At 37.6% G+C, this 19,084-nt stretch overlaps 1 protein-coding gene across 14 annotated transcripts in view; it reads right to left on the bottom strand.

Annotated features, from left to right (window-relative positions):
- Positions 1-4,134: 4,134 nt before the first annotated feature.
- Positions 4,135-19,084, bottom strand: part of ZFX (zinc finger protein X-linked) — a 36,949-nt gene continuing 21,999 nt past the window's right edge. For 7 of the 14 annotated variants that reach the window (XM_027963307.3, XM_015104833.3, XM_060408124.1 and 4 more), the window contains exons 4-8: positions 12,406-12,555; positions 12,043-12,186; positions 11,452-11,604; positions 10,785-10,925; positions 4,135-9,889 (exon numbers count right to left, since the gene is read on the bottom strand). In XM_027963307.3, the coding sequence (XP_027819108.1) occupies positions 8,706-9,889; positions 10,785-10,925; positions 11,452-11,604; positions 12,043-12,186; positions 12,406-12,555 (1,772 nt within the window). In that variant the 3' untranslated portion in view covers positions 4,135-8,705. The remainder of the gene's footprint in view (positions 9,890-10,784; positions 10,926-11,451; positions 11,605-12,042; positions 12,187-12,405; positions 12,556-19,084) is intronic. The other 7 variants (XM_060408125.1, XM_015104836.3, XM_060408130.1 and 4 more) reach the window with 1 other exon arrangement.

Below are 19,084 nucleotides of genomic sequence, written 5' to 3'. Positions count from 1 at the left end.
ATGGGGTTGCAAAGAGTCGGACATGACTGAGCAACTGAACTGAACTAGAGTGAACTGAACTGAAGTCCCTTCCAGAGATTCCAATTTAATTGGTCTGGAGTGTTGCCCGGGCACTGGGTGGGACAAAGCCTGCCTCACGTGATTCTGATGGTTGACCAAAATTGAGAACCACTGTATTCTTAGTGGGCTTGGACCATATGGTCCATGAACCAGCATCACTATCTCCACGGAGCATGCAAGAAGTGCAGAATCTTGGACCCCACAGAATTAGAATAAGCGTTTTCACAACCTCCCTCAGGTGATGTGAATGCACATTAATGTTTGCAGAGTACTGATTTAGAAGAAATGGATGATTTCCCATGGAAATACAGATATCAAAACTCATTTAAGAAGAAAAGTTGGTGGGCCAATTAAAGTAGAAGAGATCATTAAAGTAAAAACCTACCATTTTACAAATGCTTTCATGACTGAGTTCTATCGAGATTACAGAAAAGTTTCCAAGTTTATCTTATGGAGTTAGCTTTACATTAACATTTAAACCTGATGACAACAGTACAAAACAAGGAAACACCAAAATTATGAACACAGATACAAAAATTCTTTTAAAAAATACTAGCCAAATTTAAGTAACAATATATTTAAAGAACAATAAAAATTTCCTAAGTAGGGTACTTTTATCCTAGAAATGCAAGTTTGGTTTAACTTTTGGAGGAGGCAATGGCACCCCACTCCAGTACTCTTGCCTGGAAAATCCCATGGACGGAGGAGCCTGGTGGGCTGCAGTCCATGGGGTCGCTGAGGGTCGGACACGACTGAGCGACTTCACTTTCGCTTTTCACTTGCATACATTGGAGAAGGAAATGGCAACCCACTCCAGCGTTCTTGCCTTGAGAATCCCAGGGATGGGGGAGCCTGGTGGGCTGCCGTCTATGGGGTTGCACAGAGTTGGACACAACTGAAGTGACTTAGTAGTAGTAGTAGTTAGGAACCTATCAGTGTAATTCAGTATACTTCATTACATCAACAAATAAAGAGAAAATCAAGTAACTGTATCAATATGTGGCTAAAAGACATTTGATAACATTAGTTATTCCTAATAAAGTCTCTAAGTAAAATAATAGTGGACGGAAACTAACTTTGATAAACATGTTTTCCAAAACCAACATTATACTAAGTGGTTAAATGCTGGACTGTTGCCATTAAAAGCAGGAGTAACACAGAAATGTCTGCTGTAACATATATAGTATTCAGCATTGTTTTAGAAGTTCTAGCTAACATAAAATAGAAAATGGGAATAATTGACATCTTTTTGCAATATGACTGCAAACATAGAAATTCAAGACTACTAAAACAAATTAGAATTGAGACTGTCATGTGGTAAAGTAGCTAGGTCTATGAAAAATATATAAAGATCAATAGATGCTTTAATAGTATCTAAGTTGACTAAACTATGGTGAGTACAATCTCTGGCAAGTTTTTCAGCTGTTAAAGAGAATGAGAGAGAGCTCAGTCTGTTTTCCCAAAGGGATAGATATGATATACTATGTGACTTATAGAGAGGCACAGTCTTATTTTGGTCAAAAAAAATTTACATTCCTCCAAACGTGGTGGCTCAGAGGTTAAAGCGTCTGCCTGCAATGCAGGAGACCTGGGTTCGATACCTGGGTCGGGAAGATCCCCTGGAGAAGGAAATGGCAACCCACTTCAGTATTCTTGCCTGGAGAATCCCATGGACGGAGGAGCCTGGTGGGCTACAGTCCACGGGGTCGCAAAGAGTCGGACACGACTGAGTGACTTCACAATTCACAAAAACGTCCTCTTGTTCTGTTTACCTATTTATCTCTGTACAGTTTTGTATGAGCATGAAGGGAAGGCATACAGTCTATTAACTATGATTACCGTAAGAAAATTGGCTTGAAGGAAGTGTAGAGATGACACCATTAAGCTGCCTTTATACGACATGTTACAATAACATGCGTTTTATAACCTAAAAATGTAACAAAATTAAAACTCAGTAAAGATTTTATTTTCTCTGCGCTGTGTCTTCGTCATGGCGCACAGGCTCCAGAGTGCGCAGGCTCAGTAGTTGTGCTGCACCGGCCCTAGCACTTCCATGGTGGCTCAGGGTAAAGAATCCGCCTGCAGTGCGGGAGACCTGGGTTCGATCTCTGGGTCAGGAAGATCCCCTGGAGGAGAGCATGGCAACCCACTCGATTATTCTTGCCTGGAGAACCCCCATGGACAGAGGAACCTGGCAGGCTACAGTCCATGGGGTCCAGAGTTGGACACGACTGACGACATGGCCCTAGAGCACGCAGGCTCAGTTGCCCCCAGGGCATGTGGATGTTAGTTCCCTGACCAGGGACTGAACCTTCATCCCCTGCACTGAACACAGATTCTTAAACACTGGATCACCAGGAAATCACACAGTAAAGATTCATTTAAAGGATGTTCTGGATGGGACTTCCCAGGTGGCTCAGTGTAAAGAATCTGCCTGCCAATGCAGGAGACTGCAGGTTCAATCCCTGTGTAGAGAAGATCCCCTGGAGAAGGAAATGGCAACCCACTCCAGCATTCTTGCCTGGGAAATCCCACGGCAGAGCAGCCTGGCAGGCTACAGTCCACGGGGTCGCAAGAGTTGGACACAATTGAAGCAACTAAACCACCACCACCAATGTTCCGGGTAATAGGATAAAAGGGAGAGGCATTTTACTTTCTTCTCTGTACCATTCTGAATTTTCCATAGTCTCTCCAAAAAGAATGTGCATTAAAAAAAACCTTTTAAGTCAAACAATAGTTACAGAAATACTTGTTTAAAAATCACTAAACATACAACAGAATCAATGCTGTGGTTACAAAACACAAGATTTATGCATTAACAACTGAGACTGGAAGAAACAAAGAACAGCCCTTTAATAAAGCAAGTGTATTGTGGGTCACATACAATAAAAATAACTTGCAAGATATCCATCTTTGTATAGTTTAATAAATGTTCCCTTTAAAAGCTATTTTTTTCCTGAAGAAAAATTGAAGCATACTGCCCTGGGAGAAATAGGAACTAAATGTTTGAAAGTCTGTCACAACTTCCTCAAGAGAGGAAAAACCAACAGGAATATGCAAGGCCAAAAGTAGAGGGCAACCCAGAATTGGACTAACCCTTACTTTATGAGAATGGCTTAAGGGAACTTTGCTTTGCTTCCCCTGAGAGGGTGGGGAAGATGGCTGTTCCATTTCTCTGGTAGAAGGCCAAGCCATCTCTCTATAGCCCAGACGGTAAGGTGAACCCCACACTTTCAAGTGACTGGCTGCATTATTCAAGGCCTGGCGTGCTGCGATTCAAGGGGTCGCAATGAGCCGGACATGACTGAGCGACTGAACTGAACTGAGACTGGATGGAGGAAAAGATTCGGCCTCTGAGTCTCTCAATCCAGCTTTACGATGTGAAGCCACATACCCAGTGAGGGTGGTTTATGTCTGTTTTCAATGTGATTAGAACCTCCCAAACTCCATCAGATAGCTTTGGAATACCTCCCCTCATTTCAGAGTTCAGGCAAAGGGAAATGGGTTCTGCATTTAAAGTCAAACACAAGCATGAAGGAAAAGCAGAAATTGGCCTCTCTTGAAAAGTAAAATATAGGTCTAGTTAACTATTCCATTTTTGTCAATGGGTTTAGCTGTTTCTGAGTAATTCACATCGTCAGTGAATAAAGACCATCCAGAAGTACTATGTAGGTTTTCTGTGCTGAACTTCCCTTGTGGCTCTATAGTATCAGTACATCACTACAACACCAAATCCTTTGTGTTCACCAGTATTAGCAACCCAAGTAACCCGAGACCAAGAGACTAGGAAAAATCAAGGAAAATAATTCTTGATTATTTTTTACTTTGACCTCAAACTTTGTTGACTAAGAATTTGCATCAGAGGCCATGAAAAAGATTCTGAAGTCTGAGCAAGTGCAGATGCTATATCTAGGTATAACAGTGATACTTTCATCGGGCCTAGAAGTGATGAACTACTGAAGGAGTCACATTACTTCCCGCTTGTACTGTGTTGGGGATTAACTGTGTGATTTAAGCCTCGTGTCCATGTATGTGTGTGTGTAGGCCTTGTCTACAGGCAACACTCCACTAGAGTAACTTAAAAATAGGAATTTATTTACAATAGCAAAGGTGTCAAAAATAACAGGAACAATATATAACAAATCCAAGAGTTATTTTATGAAAAAGGCAAACAATACATATACAAAAGATAAAACAAAATCCAAAAGGGCAAACTTAATGTGACCTTAACAGCTGCATATGTGGCAAAATGGTTTTTCAGATATGAATTACTTAAGTACTGCTGGGCCATTCAACACACACATTTTTCAGCCTTTCTTTTTTACTTGCTGAACCTTCCTCTAAATTCTATTTACTTTTGAGGAATGTAACTTTGGGGAGGCCATACAAGATTTATGAAGTACATACAGGATATTTACATGTATACTAAAAGATAGACTTACTGACAGGCTCACATTTCAAAAGGGGTATAAAGTGGTGTGAAAGTGAACGTATAAACTGAGTCCCAATTCACCATCACTGCTTCCTTCTAGGGCATGTGTGTGTGTTGTCTGCTACATAAAATTAATGCACCAGTAATCTTTAAAGTTCCTCAAGTGCTCTAAAGCAGTGCTTCCCAAACTTGAGCATGCATCAAAGTCATATGTTAAGACATGTTAAAACACAGGTCACTGACTGGGTCCCACGCCTAGTTTCTGATCCAGTGAATCTAGGGTGGGGCTGAGAATTTGCGTCTTTTAACAAAGTCCAGGTGATGATAATGCCACTGCTGCTACCAGGCCACACTTTCAAAACCACTGCCCTGAACTATCACCCTTTTAAGATTTCAACTACTCATAAACTTTTCCTTACACAAATCCTAGAATTTGTGAGAAATAAAGGAAATTGTTAATACTGAGATTTCCAGAGAAGAGAGCAGTACATTGTCCGTGGTTGGGATCAGACAAGTAAGATCAGGGGTTCTACCGTGATTAAGTTTTTCAGCACGGCGTGGTTTTGTCTTTTTCATGGCTCTAGACAGTGACATTCACCATGTCTTCTTAATCATTTACCTCAAATTTTGATTAGTGTTTCAACTATTAGAGAAACACTTGTTCCAACAGTTAAATAACTGTAAGATCTCATCTTTAAAAGTCAAAGATGACTCAAATCTGTTTTATTATTTTCTTCTGACTCCTGATAACTTTTACCTGGCTTCTGAATTTATTATAACAATGACCATTCTCTAGGATGTTAGTGTCTACTAAAGCCTTCCAACTGTGTACAAAGGGGTAACTCTAGGGCAGGGCTTCTGCTGTGGAGGTGGGGACAACCCCACTGATTAAATGTGCTATTGGACTGATGCTGAAGTAAACTCTAAGTGCTCTCAAAAACCATTTTGTGCGTGGGGAAATTTATCTTGGGGGAATTAGAGATGCTAATAAAACAAATCCTTTATGAACATAAAAGAAAATAAGAATTTCAAGGACATGCTCATCCAAGGACTTCCCAATCACCTCTTAACTTCTCTGAAATGTTACTTGCAAATTTGCAGAACTGAAACATTAGTAGTATTTAAATCCAAGTCACAAAATTCAAAGCGATCAAGCATTGTGCATTACGCTGCTGCATGTAAGGAATTAAGAAATGGGGAAAGGAAAATAATCCACTGCTTTTGATGTTTATTGGGTTTACAAAAACTGTACATTTTTTTTTCTTAAGAAAAAGCATTAACTTAGTACTGGTATCAAATAGACTAAACATTAACAGGAAAATATTCTGATTTTTATTTTTGCACGTTATTCTCAAGTACACAATTACAATAATGTCACACATCCCTATATGATTTTCTTTTTATGTATTTTACTTTTTTTACAAAGTGTACAGAGGGAGGGACATACAATATTTAATAGGATATTTCTACAGAACAATAACTTATATTATGTCCTTGTAAAAATCTGTACCTCTTTAAAACATTTAACTGAAACATCCTTTTAGCTTTGCTAATCAAAATTGTTTTAAGAATTAAAACTAGGTTGTAACTAATGTCAGTACATAACAGTGACTACGATTTCAGTTTCTCTTTATACAGACAAATACACTTTATCATATTCACTTGACCAAACCCTTAAATACCTTTTAAAGGTTTCAATATTGTGCTTTAAAAAGAAAAGAACGGTGTATGATTCCAGACCATGTAAGAGAAATATAAAGTGTGTAAATTGTTGTGTTCTTTATCTTTCAGTTTATTTAAAAAAATATAAATGACCAATTATATTTTCTGTATTAATTTTTACAGGATGTTTTAAAATTAACAAATTTCCACTTTCATTTAAGTGTTTTCTTTTACATTATTTGTGGGAAAAATAAAAATTAAGGGAGATTTTAAAGGTTCTCACAAAAAAACAGACAGAGCTTTCAACTGTACTGCGGGGCAATGAATCACAAAATTGTTAGTTACTTTAAAAAAAAAAAAGCACATTACGGGGGGCAAAAGGGCACAGGCGTTTCTATGCCCTGGCTTTCACTGGCATTCAAGGATGGTGTTCATACCAGCCTAAAGCACTTGATTTAGAAATGGACTCAATCAATCTAGCACTTTAGAGGCTTGCCAAACACTATTAGATTTCTAACCCTAAAAATATAACTCTCGCAAAGAAGTATCAATGGCAAAGAGAAAGATGAAAGCTAAAAACCTAAGAGCACAAAGGGGATAGAGCACCATAATGAAGTGGCAAGGCAGCTAACAAGTGGGGAAAGAATTCCAGAATCTCCCACAATGTGCCAGATACTCGTGTGTCAACAGCCAGTGTACTAAGGATTTGCTCAGTTGCGTCCGACTCTGTGACCCCATGGAGTATAGCCCACCAGGCTCCTCCGTCCATGGGGTTCTCCAGGCAAGAGTACTGGAGTGGATTGCCATTTCCTTCTCCAGGGGATCTTCCCGACCCAGGGACTGAACCCAGGTCTCCCTCATTGCAGAAGACACTTTAACCTCTGAGCCACCAGGGGAGTGAGACCCCAAAACCTATTTTATGTTCTCCAAAATTCATCTTAACCAAATTCTAAGTAACCAAGTACATTCTATGTATTTATGACCCTGAATCATATCTATTTGTTAAAAAAAAAAGTTAACTCCTGAAGAAAAACACAACTGTGAAAGACTTGGTAATATTCCAAATAAGGCCTCAAAATTTTCTCATGCACTGAGAATACACCTTTACCTTCTAATCAAAGCCAACATGAGTGTTACATTTTTGAAAGGTTGCTAGCTGTAACGGAGAAGTAAACGAGCAGTCTCAACTTGCTAAGTGGAAGTCGTAATTAGCACCCATTCTGTGGTACATGGAACCGCTGCTTCCTTAGTCCCCTCCCTTGGTGACACAGAGTCCCCTCACCGGCTTCTCAGAGAGAACTGAGGGAGTATATATCTGGATACTCATTAGCTTTTCAGAAAAATATAAAGGCATGAAGCTGAAGTTATATGAAAACATTCTATGTAGAAACATCTTAAGTTCTATTTTTCAGTTACCAAAGATATTTAAAAGAAAATACCTTTACTCTTTAAAAATACTAGTGTCCTTATTTTCCTTCTAATTCTTCACCTGAGTAGTCTCTCCAAAGAGCATGATTTACAAAATGCTCTCTCATGCATCCCTGCATCTTTCGTGTTATTGTAAATTTAATACTTTTCATTATTATAGATTTTAAACAACAACTAATTGGGGTTGTGTGTATAAATATGTAAAATAAGCAATACACACGATACATGTCATATATATGTGCATATACATAAGTCAGGGTACATTTACATATATAAAGTTGCAAAAGATCCTATGAGCCACGAATTACCTCTAGGAGATTCCAAATGCAGTCCTCAGTTAAGTCTCATTTGTAGCACACAACCATTCCAACACAAAGCAGCACAGACAAAATACAACAGGATCAAGCAAAATTTTTCAATAAAGTTTTCTAAAAGTTTGCTATGCTGACAAAAGGTGTAAATACTCCAAAGAAAGCACCCCCTGAAAGGATATTTTGTCTGCTGAACAAAACGAAAGTTAAACCCGAACCTAGCCACTGCTCTTCACTCAGCAATGCCAGGGACGCAAAAGCTTGAATGAAAACTTTCATTGTCACGTGGTCTGAAAATATTAAACAAGAAGAGTAAATGACTTCCATGTTAGGATAATTAGACCTGACCATAAAATCTCCCATTTATGTTAGTAGATGTCTCTGACAATTTTATTGTGAGAAATTTATGGGAAAAAATAAGTCAACATGAGTACTTTCAGAGTTACCAATCTAAAATTACCTTAACTTTAAGTTAAATGGTCTTAGAAGAGTACCATCAAGGTAAGCAAGGTAAATATTTAAATAAATATAAAACTTCTAAGATAGAAAAATTCAGTATAGAATCAGGGATTACTTTATTAAAAGCAACTTGCTTGTTGCTGCTTTTCCCCATTTATTAAACAAACTGAATAGAATTCAGAACACACTATTGAACAAAATGTAAAAAAAAAAAAGTCAACTAAAAGCAATAAATCTATTTGTACACAGCATAAATCAATATACAGTATTGTATGTGAACGAGACTGACTGGCTTTTAAAATGATTTTTCTGCTTCAAAGCCAACATCTCTACAAAAGTCTGCCGAAGTATTATTAGGGCAGGCCAACTTCTTTATGATGCCGCATTATGTGCTGGTTCTTTTCTGAAGGTCTTCGGAACCCTTTCTTGCAGTACTCACAACGGTGAGGGTAGTCTTTTGTATGAATGGAAATAACGTGCCGTTTAAAGCCTGAGGCATCTGTAGTGCTATACTCACAGTACTCACACTGATACACTTTCCTGCCACTGTGTGTCTTCATATGCTTTTTAAGCTCATTCTGTTGCCTAAATCCCTTTCTACATCTCTTACACCTAAACGGAAGATCTTTTGTGTGAACTGAGAGAATATGGCGACTTAGAACGAACGGATCTGCAATCTTAAAGTCACAATGTCTACACTGGTGCATTTTTTTACCCTTGTGGGCAGCCACATGTTTCTTGAGTTCTGAAGGCCTATGAAAGCCTTTATCACACATGTCACACTTATGGGGGTAGTCCTTTGTGTGAACTGAAATTATGTGTCGTTTCAAATCACTTGAGTTCGAACTCTTGTGGTCACAATGCAAACACTGGTGTGTTTTGCTTTCTTGGTGGATAAGAGCATGTTGCTGGACCTCTTTGGTATCTGAGAAAGTCAGAAGACAAATGTCACACTTGAATGGCATCTCTTTACTATGCTTAGTTTTTACATGCGTTTTCAAGTTAGAAGAGTCTGCAGACCTATATTCGCAGTACTGGCATTGGTACGGCTTCTCGCCAGTATGGATTCGCATGTGCTTTTTGAGCTCTGATGGATGACGAAAACCTTTACCACACTCCACGCATATATGAGGAAAGTTTTTGCTATGGACCGCCAAAAGGTGGCGATTCAGTAACCCTTGTTCAGCTGTCTCATATTCACAGAATTTACATTTGTGCATTTTGTTGGCTCCTTTCTCCTTATGCACCATTTTATGAGTAAACAAAGCCCCAGCATGAGAGAAATGCTTTCCGCACTCATCGCATTCAATGGCCTTCTCCGCCTTGCTGGTAAGCTTGTGGCTCTCCAGGTGGTTGTGTAAACTTATCTTCTTGTTGGTAGTGTAATCACAGTCAGTACAGCGGTACTTCTTCTTGGTAAGGTGTTCAGGATGGTTTTTCATGTGCCTTTTCAAAAAACCTCTTGACTTAAATTTTTTCCCACAAATCATGCAAGGATAGACAGTCAAGGGATGTCCATCAGGGCCAATAATTATTGCTAAGAAAGGAAAAGAAAGGAGCATGAGTGATCAAACCAAGTTCTGTTTTGGTTTCTCATTATTACATTTAGTGGGTCAGATTCTCTTAAAAAAAAAAAAAAAGGGAAGAAGAATTTAAAGTGTGTGTTCTGAACATTATTGGACAAGTACTCCTATGTTAGTCTACTTGCTGCTTAACAATCCTTTTACAGTTTTTCAACATAAGAGATTAGCAGCCTCATCATGAAGGGAACCTGGTCTGGCAACTCCACTCAGTATGACTGTACCAATCTCACTCCCTTCAGCTTGGAAAAAATAAATGAAATAAATATGTAACTTTTACCAACTAGCAACTGAAGCTATACCAATTAAGAAATCGGTGGAAAATTATTGATAAAAAAGTTTCATAATCACAATTGCTGTTTTGGTTATTCTTAACAACATAACTTATGTCAATTTACAGTAAAGCTTAAAGATGTCTAAAAAATTATAGTATGCAAATCAGCATGTAAGAATAGACAGGAATATGCCACATGAACTGAAGTACTTGTCCTACTGCTCTGTAAATTATTCCTGCTTTATGCTGACATAATCAGATTCTTTAAATAGGTTCATTTTTAAAAAAAGTTAATGCCTATAACATATCTCAGGGATTTCTTTGCATAGCCACATAAAAATCACCCAAGTTTTGAATTTTTTAAATCTACATTTGATCCACTCACTGTTGTTTTTAATCCAAGGAAATCATTCATGAATATCACTGAATTCTTAAAATTATATTTTTAAATTCAATACACAAAAACTCTATGTGGTCTAGCAGCTAAAATGCCATCACAACACCTTTAAGGATACACACTAGAGTTTCATCTGAGAGCTCGCAAAGCACGCTGCGCTGTGGAACTCATATGCCCTCACCTGTTTGGTACTGCCTGGAATCAGGTCTTCTCCTTTTCTTTGGTTTTTGTTTAGCCAGTCTGCCAAGCCCAGCAGACTCATCTATGTGCAAGAGGGCACTTGCAGTGCCATTCCGGTTTTCAATTCCATCAGAATTATTACCTAACAATGTGCATTAAAAAACAAAATTATACAGTATTATAAAGAATTAGGGACTCTTTATTAACTATAACAACGAAAATAAGCCATGATACTCATGAATGACGGAAATTCCCCATTCTAGGTAATGGGTTTTATGACCACATCTATTATAGCAAGACTGTAAGAAAGGCCTAGCTTCCATACCTAAAAAATATATGTCAGCATTTTGCCCCATGGACTCCCTTGTTGTCTCCCCAAACTGTAAAGTCATGGGCCACATATAATCAAGATGAAAAGTTTCAGCTTGAAAGCTTGTGTACTTCTTGCACTACTTCCTTCTACGTGATATACACATGAAGGAAATTCCTCTTAAAAATAAAGGCAAAAAGTAGACTTTATAATCTTCCTCTATTCTTATTCAAATCAAATAACCCTTACAGGATGCTGGTATTTCAGATTTGTGAAATGTAAGACCACAGAAACTGTTTTCAATCATGAATTCACGTTAAAGAACCAACTCAATCCCAAGAGTTGCAACAGGACTTACCGTAAGCTGCTGCCCATGCTATTGGCATGAAGGTTTTGATTTCGTTGTCATCCATCTGCTGCTCATGGGCGGCAGCAGCTGCTGCAGCGGCAGCAGCATCCTCCTCTCCTACAATCACTTCCATATAAACTTCATCTGCAATTTCAGCAACATCTAAGTAGAAAATTTTAGAAACTTCTGTGACCATGTTTACAGAGATCACATATTTTCACGTGAATTCGGTTAATAGACAAGTAGAAAGAAGGTTCACATGTTATATACCTAGAACACAGCTTTCACATAGCACTCAATCAATATTTGTTGAATGAATCATATATTTCTTGGCTTTTAACATAATTCGCTTTAAATTTTATCTTTCCATATTCTTTTCCATTATGGTTTATTATATTGAATACAGCTCCATAATTTGTTCTTAAAGCCATATTCTAAGCATACACAGTAAGTCATTGATGTTTCTCTTGGAATACAGCAGAATCACAGTTTCTATAATACTGCTATTTGTTTCCTCCAGTTACTGGCCATATTAAAAAAAAAAAAAAAAAGAGCTACAGGAACATAAAATTCTCTCCCACAAAAAGGCCACCTACTTACTTAAATCTTCATCTTCTTGCTGAGAGTCGTTGACAGTCATATAAACCATCTTTTCTCTTGGCACACGAATACTGTTATTCTGATCAAGTAGTTCAACTCCATGATCATTCTCAGGCTCACTCTCCACAATGTCTACAGTCCCACCTATCAGGGAAGATGACAGCTCCAAGAATCTATGTGAAAACTTCATTTCCACTTGTTTTACTTATTATATTTGCATACTTTTCTACTGCTATATTGGAATTCTCGCTTAAAAGGTTATTTTCAGAAAAGATTACAAATATTCACTGTCTAAACCACCAAACAGTAATTAGGGTGAAGTGTTTGATCAGGATGGATACTATGCTGAAGGTCTTCTCTTACCTAAGTCATCTTCTCCAGGGTCAGCTTTAAAAATGTACACCTTGATAACTTCAGGGCAAGTGCCATCTACTTTACAAGGATCGATCTCCGACTCTGCATCCATGGTCATTCCAGAGGAACCGTCATGTTCTATTTTGCCAGCATCATCCACTAAAAAGGGCAGGAAATATATAATAAATAATAACAGCAGATATTTAAATAAAATGTTACCATTTTAAAATGCCCGTTTTACAAATATAATCCCTTAACTTGATTCACATAAAACTGGATGATTTTTACCTCAACAAGTAGACACGCAAAACTGATTGTAACAGGTACTGGAAATGTGGCTAACTGCTAAGATAGAGCAGGGTCACGGAGGGCTTTGTAAAACCAGGCAGAGAGGTTCAGACTTGACTCTGATAGGCAGGAGGTTTCACAGTCTGGTCAGGTATGACAATCTCTCAGGAAACTTAAAAACAGGGGCACCGCCAAGCAGGTCTACAGAATCAGAAACTGCAGGGGTGGGGCCTGACAGATTTAGAGGTGCCCTGCCCCAGGGATTCTGATCAGCAGTTCAAGAACTTCTACTATAGATAGTGGATGAGTCTCACAGAGCTGGCCTTGAGAAAGGTGGCTTCTAAGGGATCAAGACACAAAGCAGAGATACCACTTTTGAGTCTACTGCAATAACGCAAGAAGGCCTCAAAAATCAGGACAGGGGTAGGATGCATGGGGAAGAGGGCTATCCTTGAGCTGTATCTAGGACTAAAACTGTAGAACCTGGAGCCCAAATTAAAACTGAACAAATGGATCTCTTCCATTGATAAAGCAGAATCTATTTTCATTATTCAGTCTTTTACCAAAGTAGAATTCACCTTCAGATTTTCACCTTGAAAATGTGTCTACTAACTTAAACTATGAAATTATTCTGAATATGAAATATTACAGAAGTGATTTACTTTAAAAAGAAAACACTTTGGTGGTCCTATTAAGTACTAAAAATTTCACTGTGATTTTAAAGATTCCATTAAAAATGAATTTCTAAAAACAGACAAAGAAAGCTTTCATAACATTGAGTCATCACACATATGATTTCTGTATAAGTGCCTCCTTCTAATGTTGTAATGAAGAACTAAAGTTTTAGAATAAGGCCTCTCCAAAACAGAAGAGCATAATTTCTGGATATTAAGACCACTTCTAATAATAACTATCATTTGCATAGCATTTTGCAATTTCCTTAGCATTTCTATATAGTTTTATTCCATTTGATTCTTACCTTTTCCAGAAAAAGAAAGGAAAGCTCTGAAATGATATGTGATTAGCCCCATCAGTTAATAAGTAAGCGGTGGGAGAAAGAGTGGGCAGGTGCCTGTTTTTAGAACTTAGACCTTTGTCCTCATCCTCAGATTTTTAAAGAAATGTAGGTTTCACTATATAAAATTTGGTATTAAAAAAAATCATCAATAGTCTCACTAACCAGAGATTGCATCATTAGTAAATTTCCTTCCTAGTTTTTTCTTTTAAAATTAATTTATTTTAATTGGAGGCTAATTACTTTACAATATTGTCAAGTCTTATGTAATAATCATTACAACCCATTTAGTATCTTAAAAGCTAAAGAAAAATTTGACTTATCAATGATCTTATTAGCAAAAGCAAAACTACAGCAAAATACAGGCGTACTTTACCCTTAAGTTACATTTTCTCAGAACTTTGTGGATACTGTTCCACTGTCTTCTAGCACTGACTATTTCTGTGTGGATGTCCCTATAATACTTTATCCTCAAAGTTCCTAAACATCACTGTGATTATGACTTAGTAGTTTTATCATTTGGTCAACTTGAAAGAAAGATTTAATCTTTATTTCAGGAAAGTTCCTTGAAGATTCTAATCTTTATTTCGGAAAAATTTTTTCCATTATTAAGTATTTTTCTAGTTCAGTTAGTCCCTTCTTCTGGAATTTCACTTATGTGCACTTGTCTCCTTTATCTGTCTCCCATATCTATCCATCTTCCCCATAATCATTTATATCTTTTTATTTTTAACCATTTCATTTTTGTGATTTTCTAAAGCCAGGTATCCCTCTGCCCCTCCCTGGTTACATACTGAGGCATATTTATTCTTATAGTTACTTCTATGGTGGCTTTTATCTTGATCATATTCTTACTTCTCAACTTCTGTCAGTTTACTATTTACCTCTATTGTCTTATAATACATTTTTTGAACCTCTGTATCTCGTTCTCTGTGTTTTAAGAAATCACATTGTTTGCAATTTCATTGAGCCTGCAGGTCAGTGCTAACCAACAGAATTTTCTGTGATGACGAAAATGTTCTATCTGCACTAGCCACATTTGACTCCTAAGCACTTGAAATGTGGTTGGTGCAATTTAGAAACTATGTACTTAAATTCATCTTGCAAAATATTAAATAAAATATTTCAGAGAGCTGAAGAACATGAATCTTCAAAAGGCTCACCATGCATGATAACACAACACATGAAAAAAGATCCACACCTAACTAAATACAACCTATGATCATATTTCAGACCAATGGGGATGAAAAGATGATCTGTAAAACTTTCAGGTGAAAAAGAAATATGTACAAAGAAATGAGAATCAAAATGGCATTAGGCTCTTAAACCAAACGTTGGATGACAGTGAAACATGCCATCACAAATTGTCAGGGAAAATTCATTTCAACCTAGACTTCCATACCTAACCAAGCTATCAGTTAACTTAGAAGTTCACTTTTAGACTTCCCTCTCTTATCTTCCTCAAGAATCCTCTTTCTGAGGTTAAAATTTCAACTTTATTATATAGCCTATAAAATATTTCAAAGAATTGGTTATAATCTGATCTCCTTTAATTCTTGAAACTTTCCTAGAGAGGTTCAAAGGCTTTCTTAAGTCTCTGTAGACAGAGACTTACAGGATCAGAGCCATTCAAGTGCCTACCCTAAGTTACAGTCATCTCCAACATGTCATCACAGATATAATTAGTGAAAAATATGGGCCAAATTACACTGCATCGGTCTAAAACACACAGTTAATTAAACCTAGTTAACCAAGAACTCCTTTCTTCACAAATTCAGGGGGAAGAGGAACGACTGCTACAATTCCACCCTATGCCTGCCTTTACCCAAAAACGCCCTGATGGGACAACAGGAAGGTTTTAAATGAAGCCAGTCCAGGGTTAGTCTTGCTAGCCCAATGGATGTCACCAACAGAGAGACTCTGTGTGGATGATTACTATGGCCAGTAGTTATTGACAGGCATGCTTTGTGCTGGAAGCCTGGTGTGCATACCTCTAATTCTCACAACCACACTGTCGGTCAGGTAGTATTACTGCCTTTTCACAAAAAAGACTTTAAAAAAGTGAAATTAGTAATTTGCTCAAATTCATACAGCTCATAGGCAGCAGGCATAGCATCCAAATTGAAGGAAGGCTGGCTGACTCTTTAAGCTACACGTGCTATTTCCACACACCATTCTGCTTCTCTATCATCCCTATGAAAGGTCAGGTATGTTCTCTCTCCCTCTCTCCTGTCTCTCCACTAACCAACTCAAATTACCCCATCAAGTAAGCAGAGATCTGTCCCAAGAGCAAGGTATCAGACAGTTTTTGTCTAGGGCTCAAGCAGATAAATAGTAAATATGGATCACAAGCCCAATCTGAAGCTCCAACTGTATCTAAGACTTTCAAGATGTAGAACTTTTAACCCAATCTTTTTTGTGGTGGGGAGAAGGAAGGAACTACAACATTTTTATCTTATTTGAGCACTTTATCCTCTGGTGGTTCAGATGGTAAAGAATCCACCTGCAATGGAGAAGACCCAGATTCGATCCCTGGATCGGGAAGATCTCCTGGAGAAAGGAATGGCAATCCACTCCAGTATTCTTGCCTGGAGAATCCCATGGACATAGGAAACTGGCACCCTACAGTTGATGGGCTTGCAATAGTCAGACACGACTTAGTGCTATCTTTCTTTCTTTTGATTCAATGAATTCCTGAAATTTTTAATGAGAAGAATATCTGCACATCTGTTCATATTCTTCTTTGACCTATCAAGTAATGAATAAATATCACAGGAATTCAGATACACCATCATCTCTCATGAAGAGCATTAAAGCTGACTGCTAATAATGGCATCTCAGCATTCTCTATCACGGATAAAATCAGGCCATTCCTGTATATGTTTGGCACAAAGCCCTCTCAATCCTAAACTTCTGAAATCAATATAGGTTTTAAGTTAAAATGCAGCATAAAAGAAGTATCTTTACTGGGAGGCAGAAACAAGAGAAAAGCTAATTAATTACAAGACATTCAACTGGTTTGATTCCAAAGCCAACAGTTTAACATGATTATTACTTTGAAGGGAAAAGGGATGACAGTGTGGAGTAGAGGAAAACAGTGAAGATGTGTCTGTGTAACAGAGAAGACAAAAGAAACTACCAAAAGCCACCATCCCTAAAGCCAATTTAAAACCAATCCAACCATTTCATTACAGTAAATAGGGGGATAAGGACTTGTACTAATATATATGTTTTTATATTCTTTGAGCTTAGGTGTGATATTCTATTTTAAAAGAAAGAAACCAAAAAAAAGTAAAATTGCATTTTATTATTAAAATATGTATTTTTATGTACATATATAAAATATACTAAAATACAGTATAATAGCAGTTTGTATCCATTTGTATTTACTTTTTCAGGAAACATTAAATCTATATAAATTAGCAGAAACCCCAGGCCTACAAAAAAGATGATTATAAAGTTTAATAAAAATTTTGCAATTCTGAGCTCTAATACGAGAATCTAGTACACTGTGTCAACCACTACTAAAGAAACTTCTGGCTTTTTGGATAACCTTCTTGGAAGAGTTGACTTCTTAAAAGGGTAATAAAGAGAGATGCTGTGCAACTAAAGGTCAAACCAATGACATACATTTTACTCCTCAGAAAACAGGTTTAAGGCAGGGCAGAAAATGGAAAGACAAGTCAAGAATGGAGAGTGCTTTCTGATCCTTGTCCCCTCGAAAAGCACAAAGAACCCAACTCCCTCCTTTCTCCAGCCTTGCCCTTGGGTTGCCTAGTTGTGGGATACAAAATCTGGCAGTTATATTTAAAAATAGCATTTTCATAGTAAATAATGCATCTTACAAATAAACATAAGTCTCCCAAGCTCACCTGGCCCCGGCAGTTCAGCAATCAATCTTATAGGCTCTTAGCTTCCTATCCTGGCCCATCCCCATAAGATAAAGGTCTTTGCTACTACCCTTCAGCTCCCACCCAACCTCTGCAGGTCCTTCTATATTAGCAGGTGAATTTGCTACACAGAGAAAATAGCTCCCAACATTCAAACACTCCTTTTAAACTCACTGTCTCAGGCTCTCCAAATTTCCTGAACCTTAACTACCTCTCTCTCACTCTTCCTTTCTAGGACTCACCTATCAGCTTTCCACTACTGCCCTGAAACCTACTCTATTCCTCTTCTCTGGAACCTGCTCCACCTGTTAGTTCTTCCTTTATCTTCAGTCCCTGTTCAACAGTTTGTGTTCTGCACCTATAAACCTATAAATGCTCAATACACTTCCACCATCCAGCCAACGATCAAAACCTGTACTCATGCTTTTTCTGTCCCTTCAGTGACCAAAATGGCAATTTATACAAACTGCTTCACCTACTCCACCACTTCCACCAGCTTCTCAACCCATTATAGCTTATCTCCTCTATGTCCTCTCCACTGGCCCATGCTTTATTGAAACTATTCTAATTAAGATACCAATAACTTGTTATTATAATTTTTTTAGTTCCTTTCCATTTACAGTTATTACAAAACATTGGCTATATTCCTCATGTTGTACTATACATCCTTGAGCCTATATTATATCCAATAGTTAAAATAAAAATTTTTTTACAGATGGTAATATACATGAGGGATAGGATGGGGAGTGAGGTGGGAGGGGCGTCCAGGATGTGGGGACACATGTGTATCTGTGGCTGATTCATGCTGATGTATGGAGAAAACCATCACAACACTGTAAAGTAATTATCCTCCAATTAAAATAAATTTAAAAAATGAAAAAAAAATTTTTTAATTAAAAAATAAAGTTGCCTTTCCACAAAAATAAAAACAAAGGCTCACTGAAAAAGATACCAATGACCTCTTAACTACCTAAAGAAAACGGCCACTCCCTCCTCAGTGACTGACACTCTTAGAAATTCTTATCTTTGACAGTGTTAAAAACAGTCTAAAGATTTTTCTCTTCCTCTTTTTCCTAAACCTTCCTGATTTTCATGGGCTCTTCTGTGCCTACTTCTTAAATTCCCAAAGGATCAATACCTGACATTCTTATTTGATAAGCACTTTCTGGGGCCCACCATCCATTTCCAGATAGGACAGGATACCAGCTATATAATCTCTTGTCCTAAATTTCTTCCTCTCTAGTCACAAACTCTCTCAAAAGCACCAAATTTATATTTTTAACTTCCACAGAAACATCCACCAGATTGTTCCCAGCAAACAACCCAAACTTTAAACAGGTCCTAAATCACTTTCTTTCCACTGAATTTATTCCTCCTCCCAGGTAACAGCATAACCAGGCTGTTACCCTGGTATTCTCCCAAGGTAGAATACCTTAGGGTCCTCCTCGAATTCTTTCTTCCTTAAATCCCTACCCCTAATCTATCACCAAATCAC

The sequence above is a fragment of the Ovis aries genome, chromosome X (assembly GCF_016772045.2).
Source record: "Ovis aries strain OAR_USU_Benz2616 breed Rambouillet chromosome X, ARS-UI_Ramb_v3.0, whole genome shotgun sequence".
NCBI lineage: Eukaryota > Metazoa > Chordata > Mammalia > Artiodactyla > Bovidae > Ovis > Ovis aries.
Note: the sequence above shows the minus strand (reverse complement) of the source record. Positions and strands in the feature narration are given on the sequence as shown.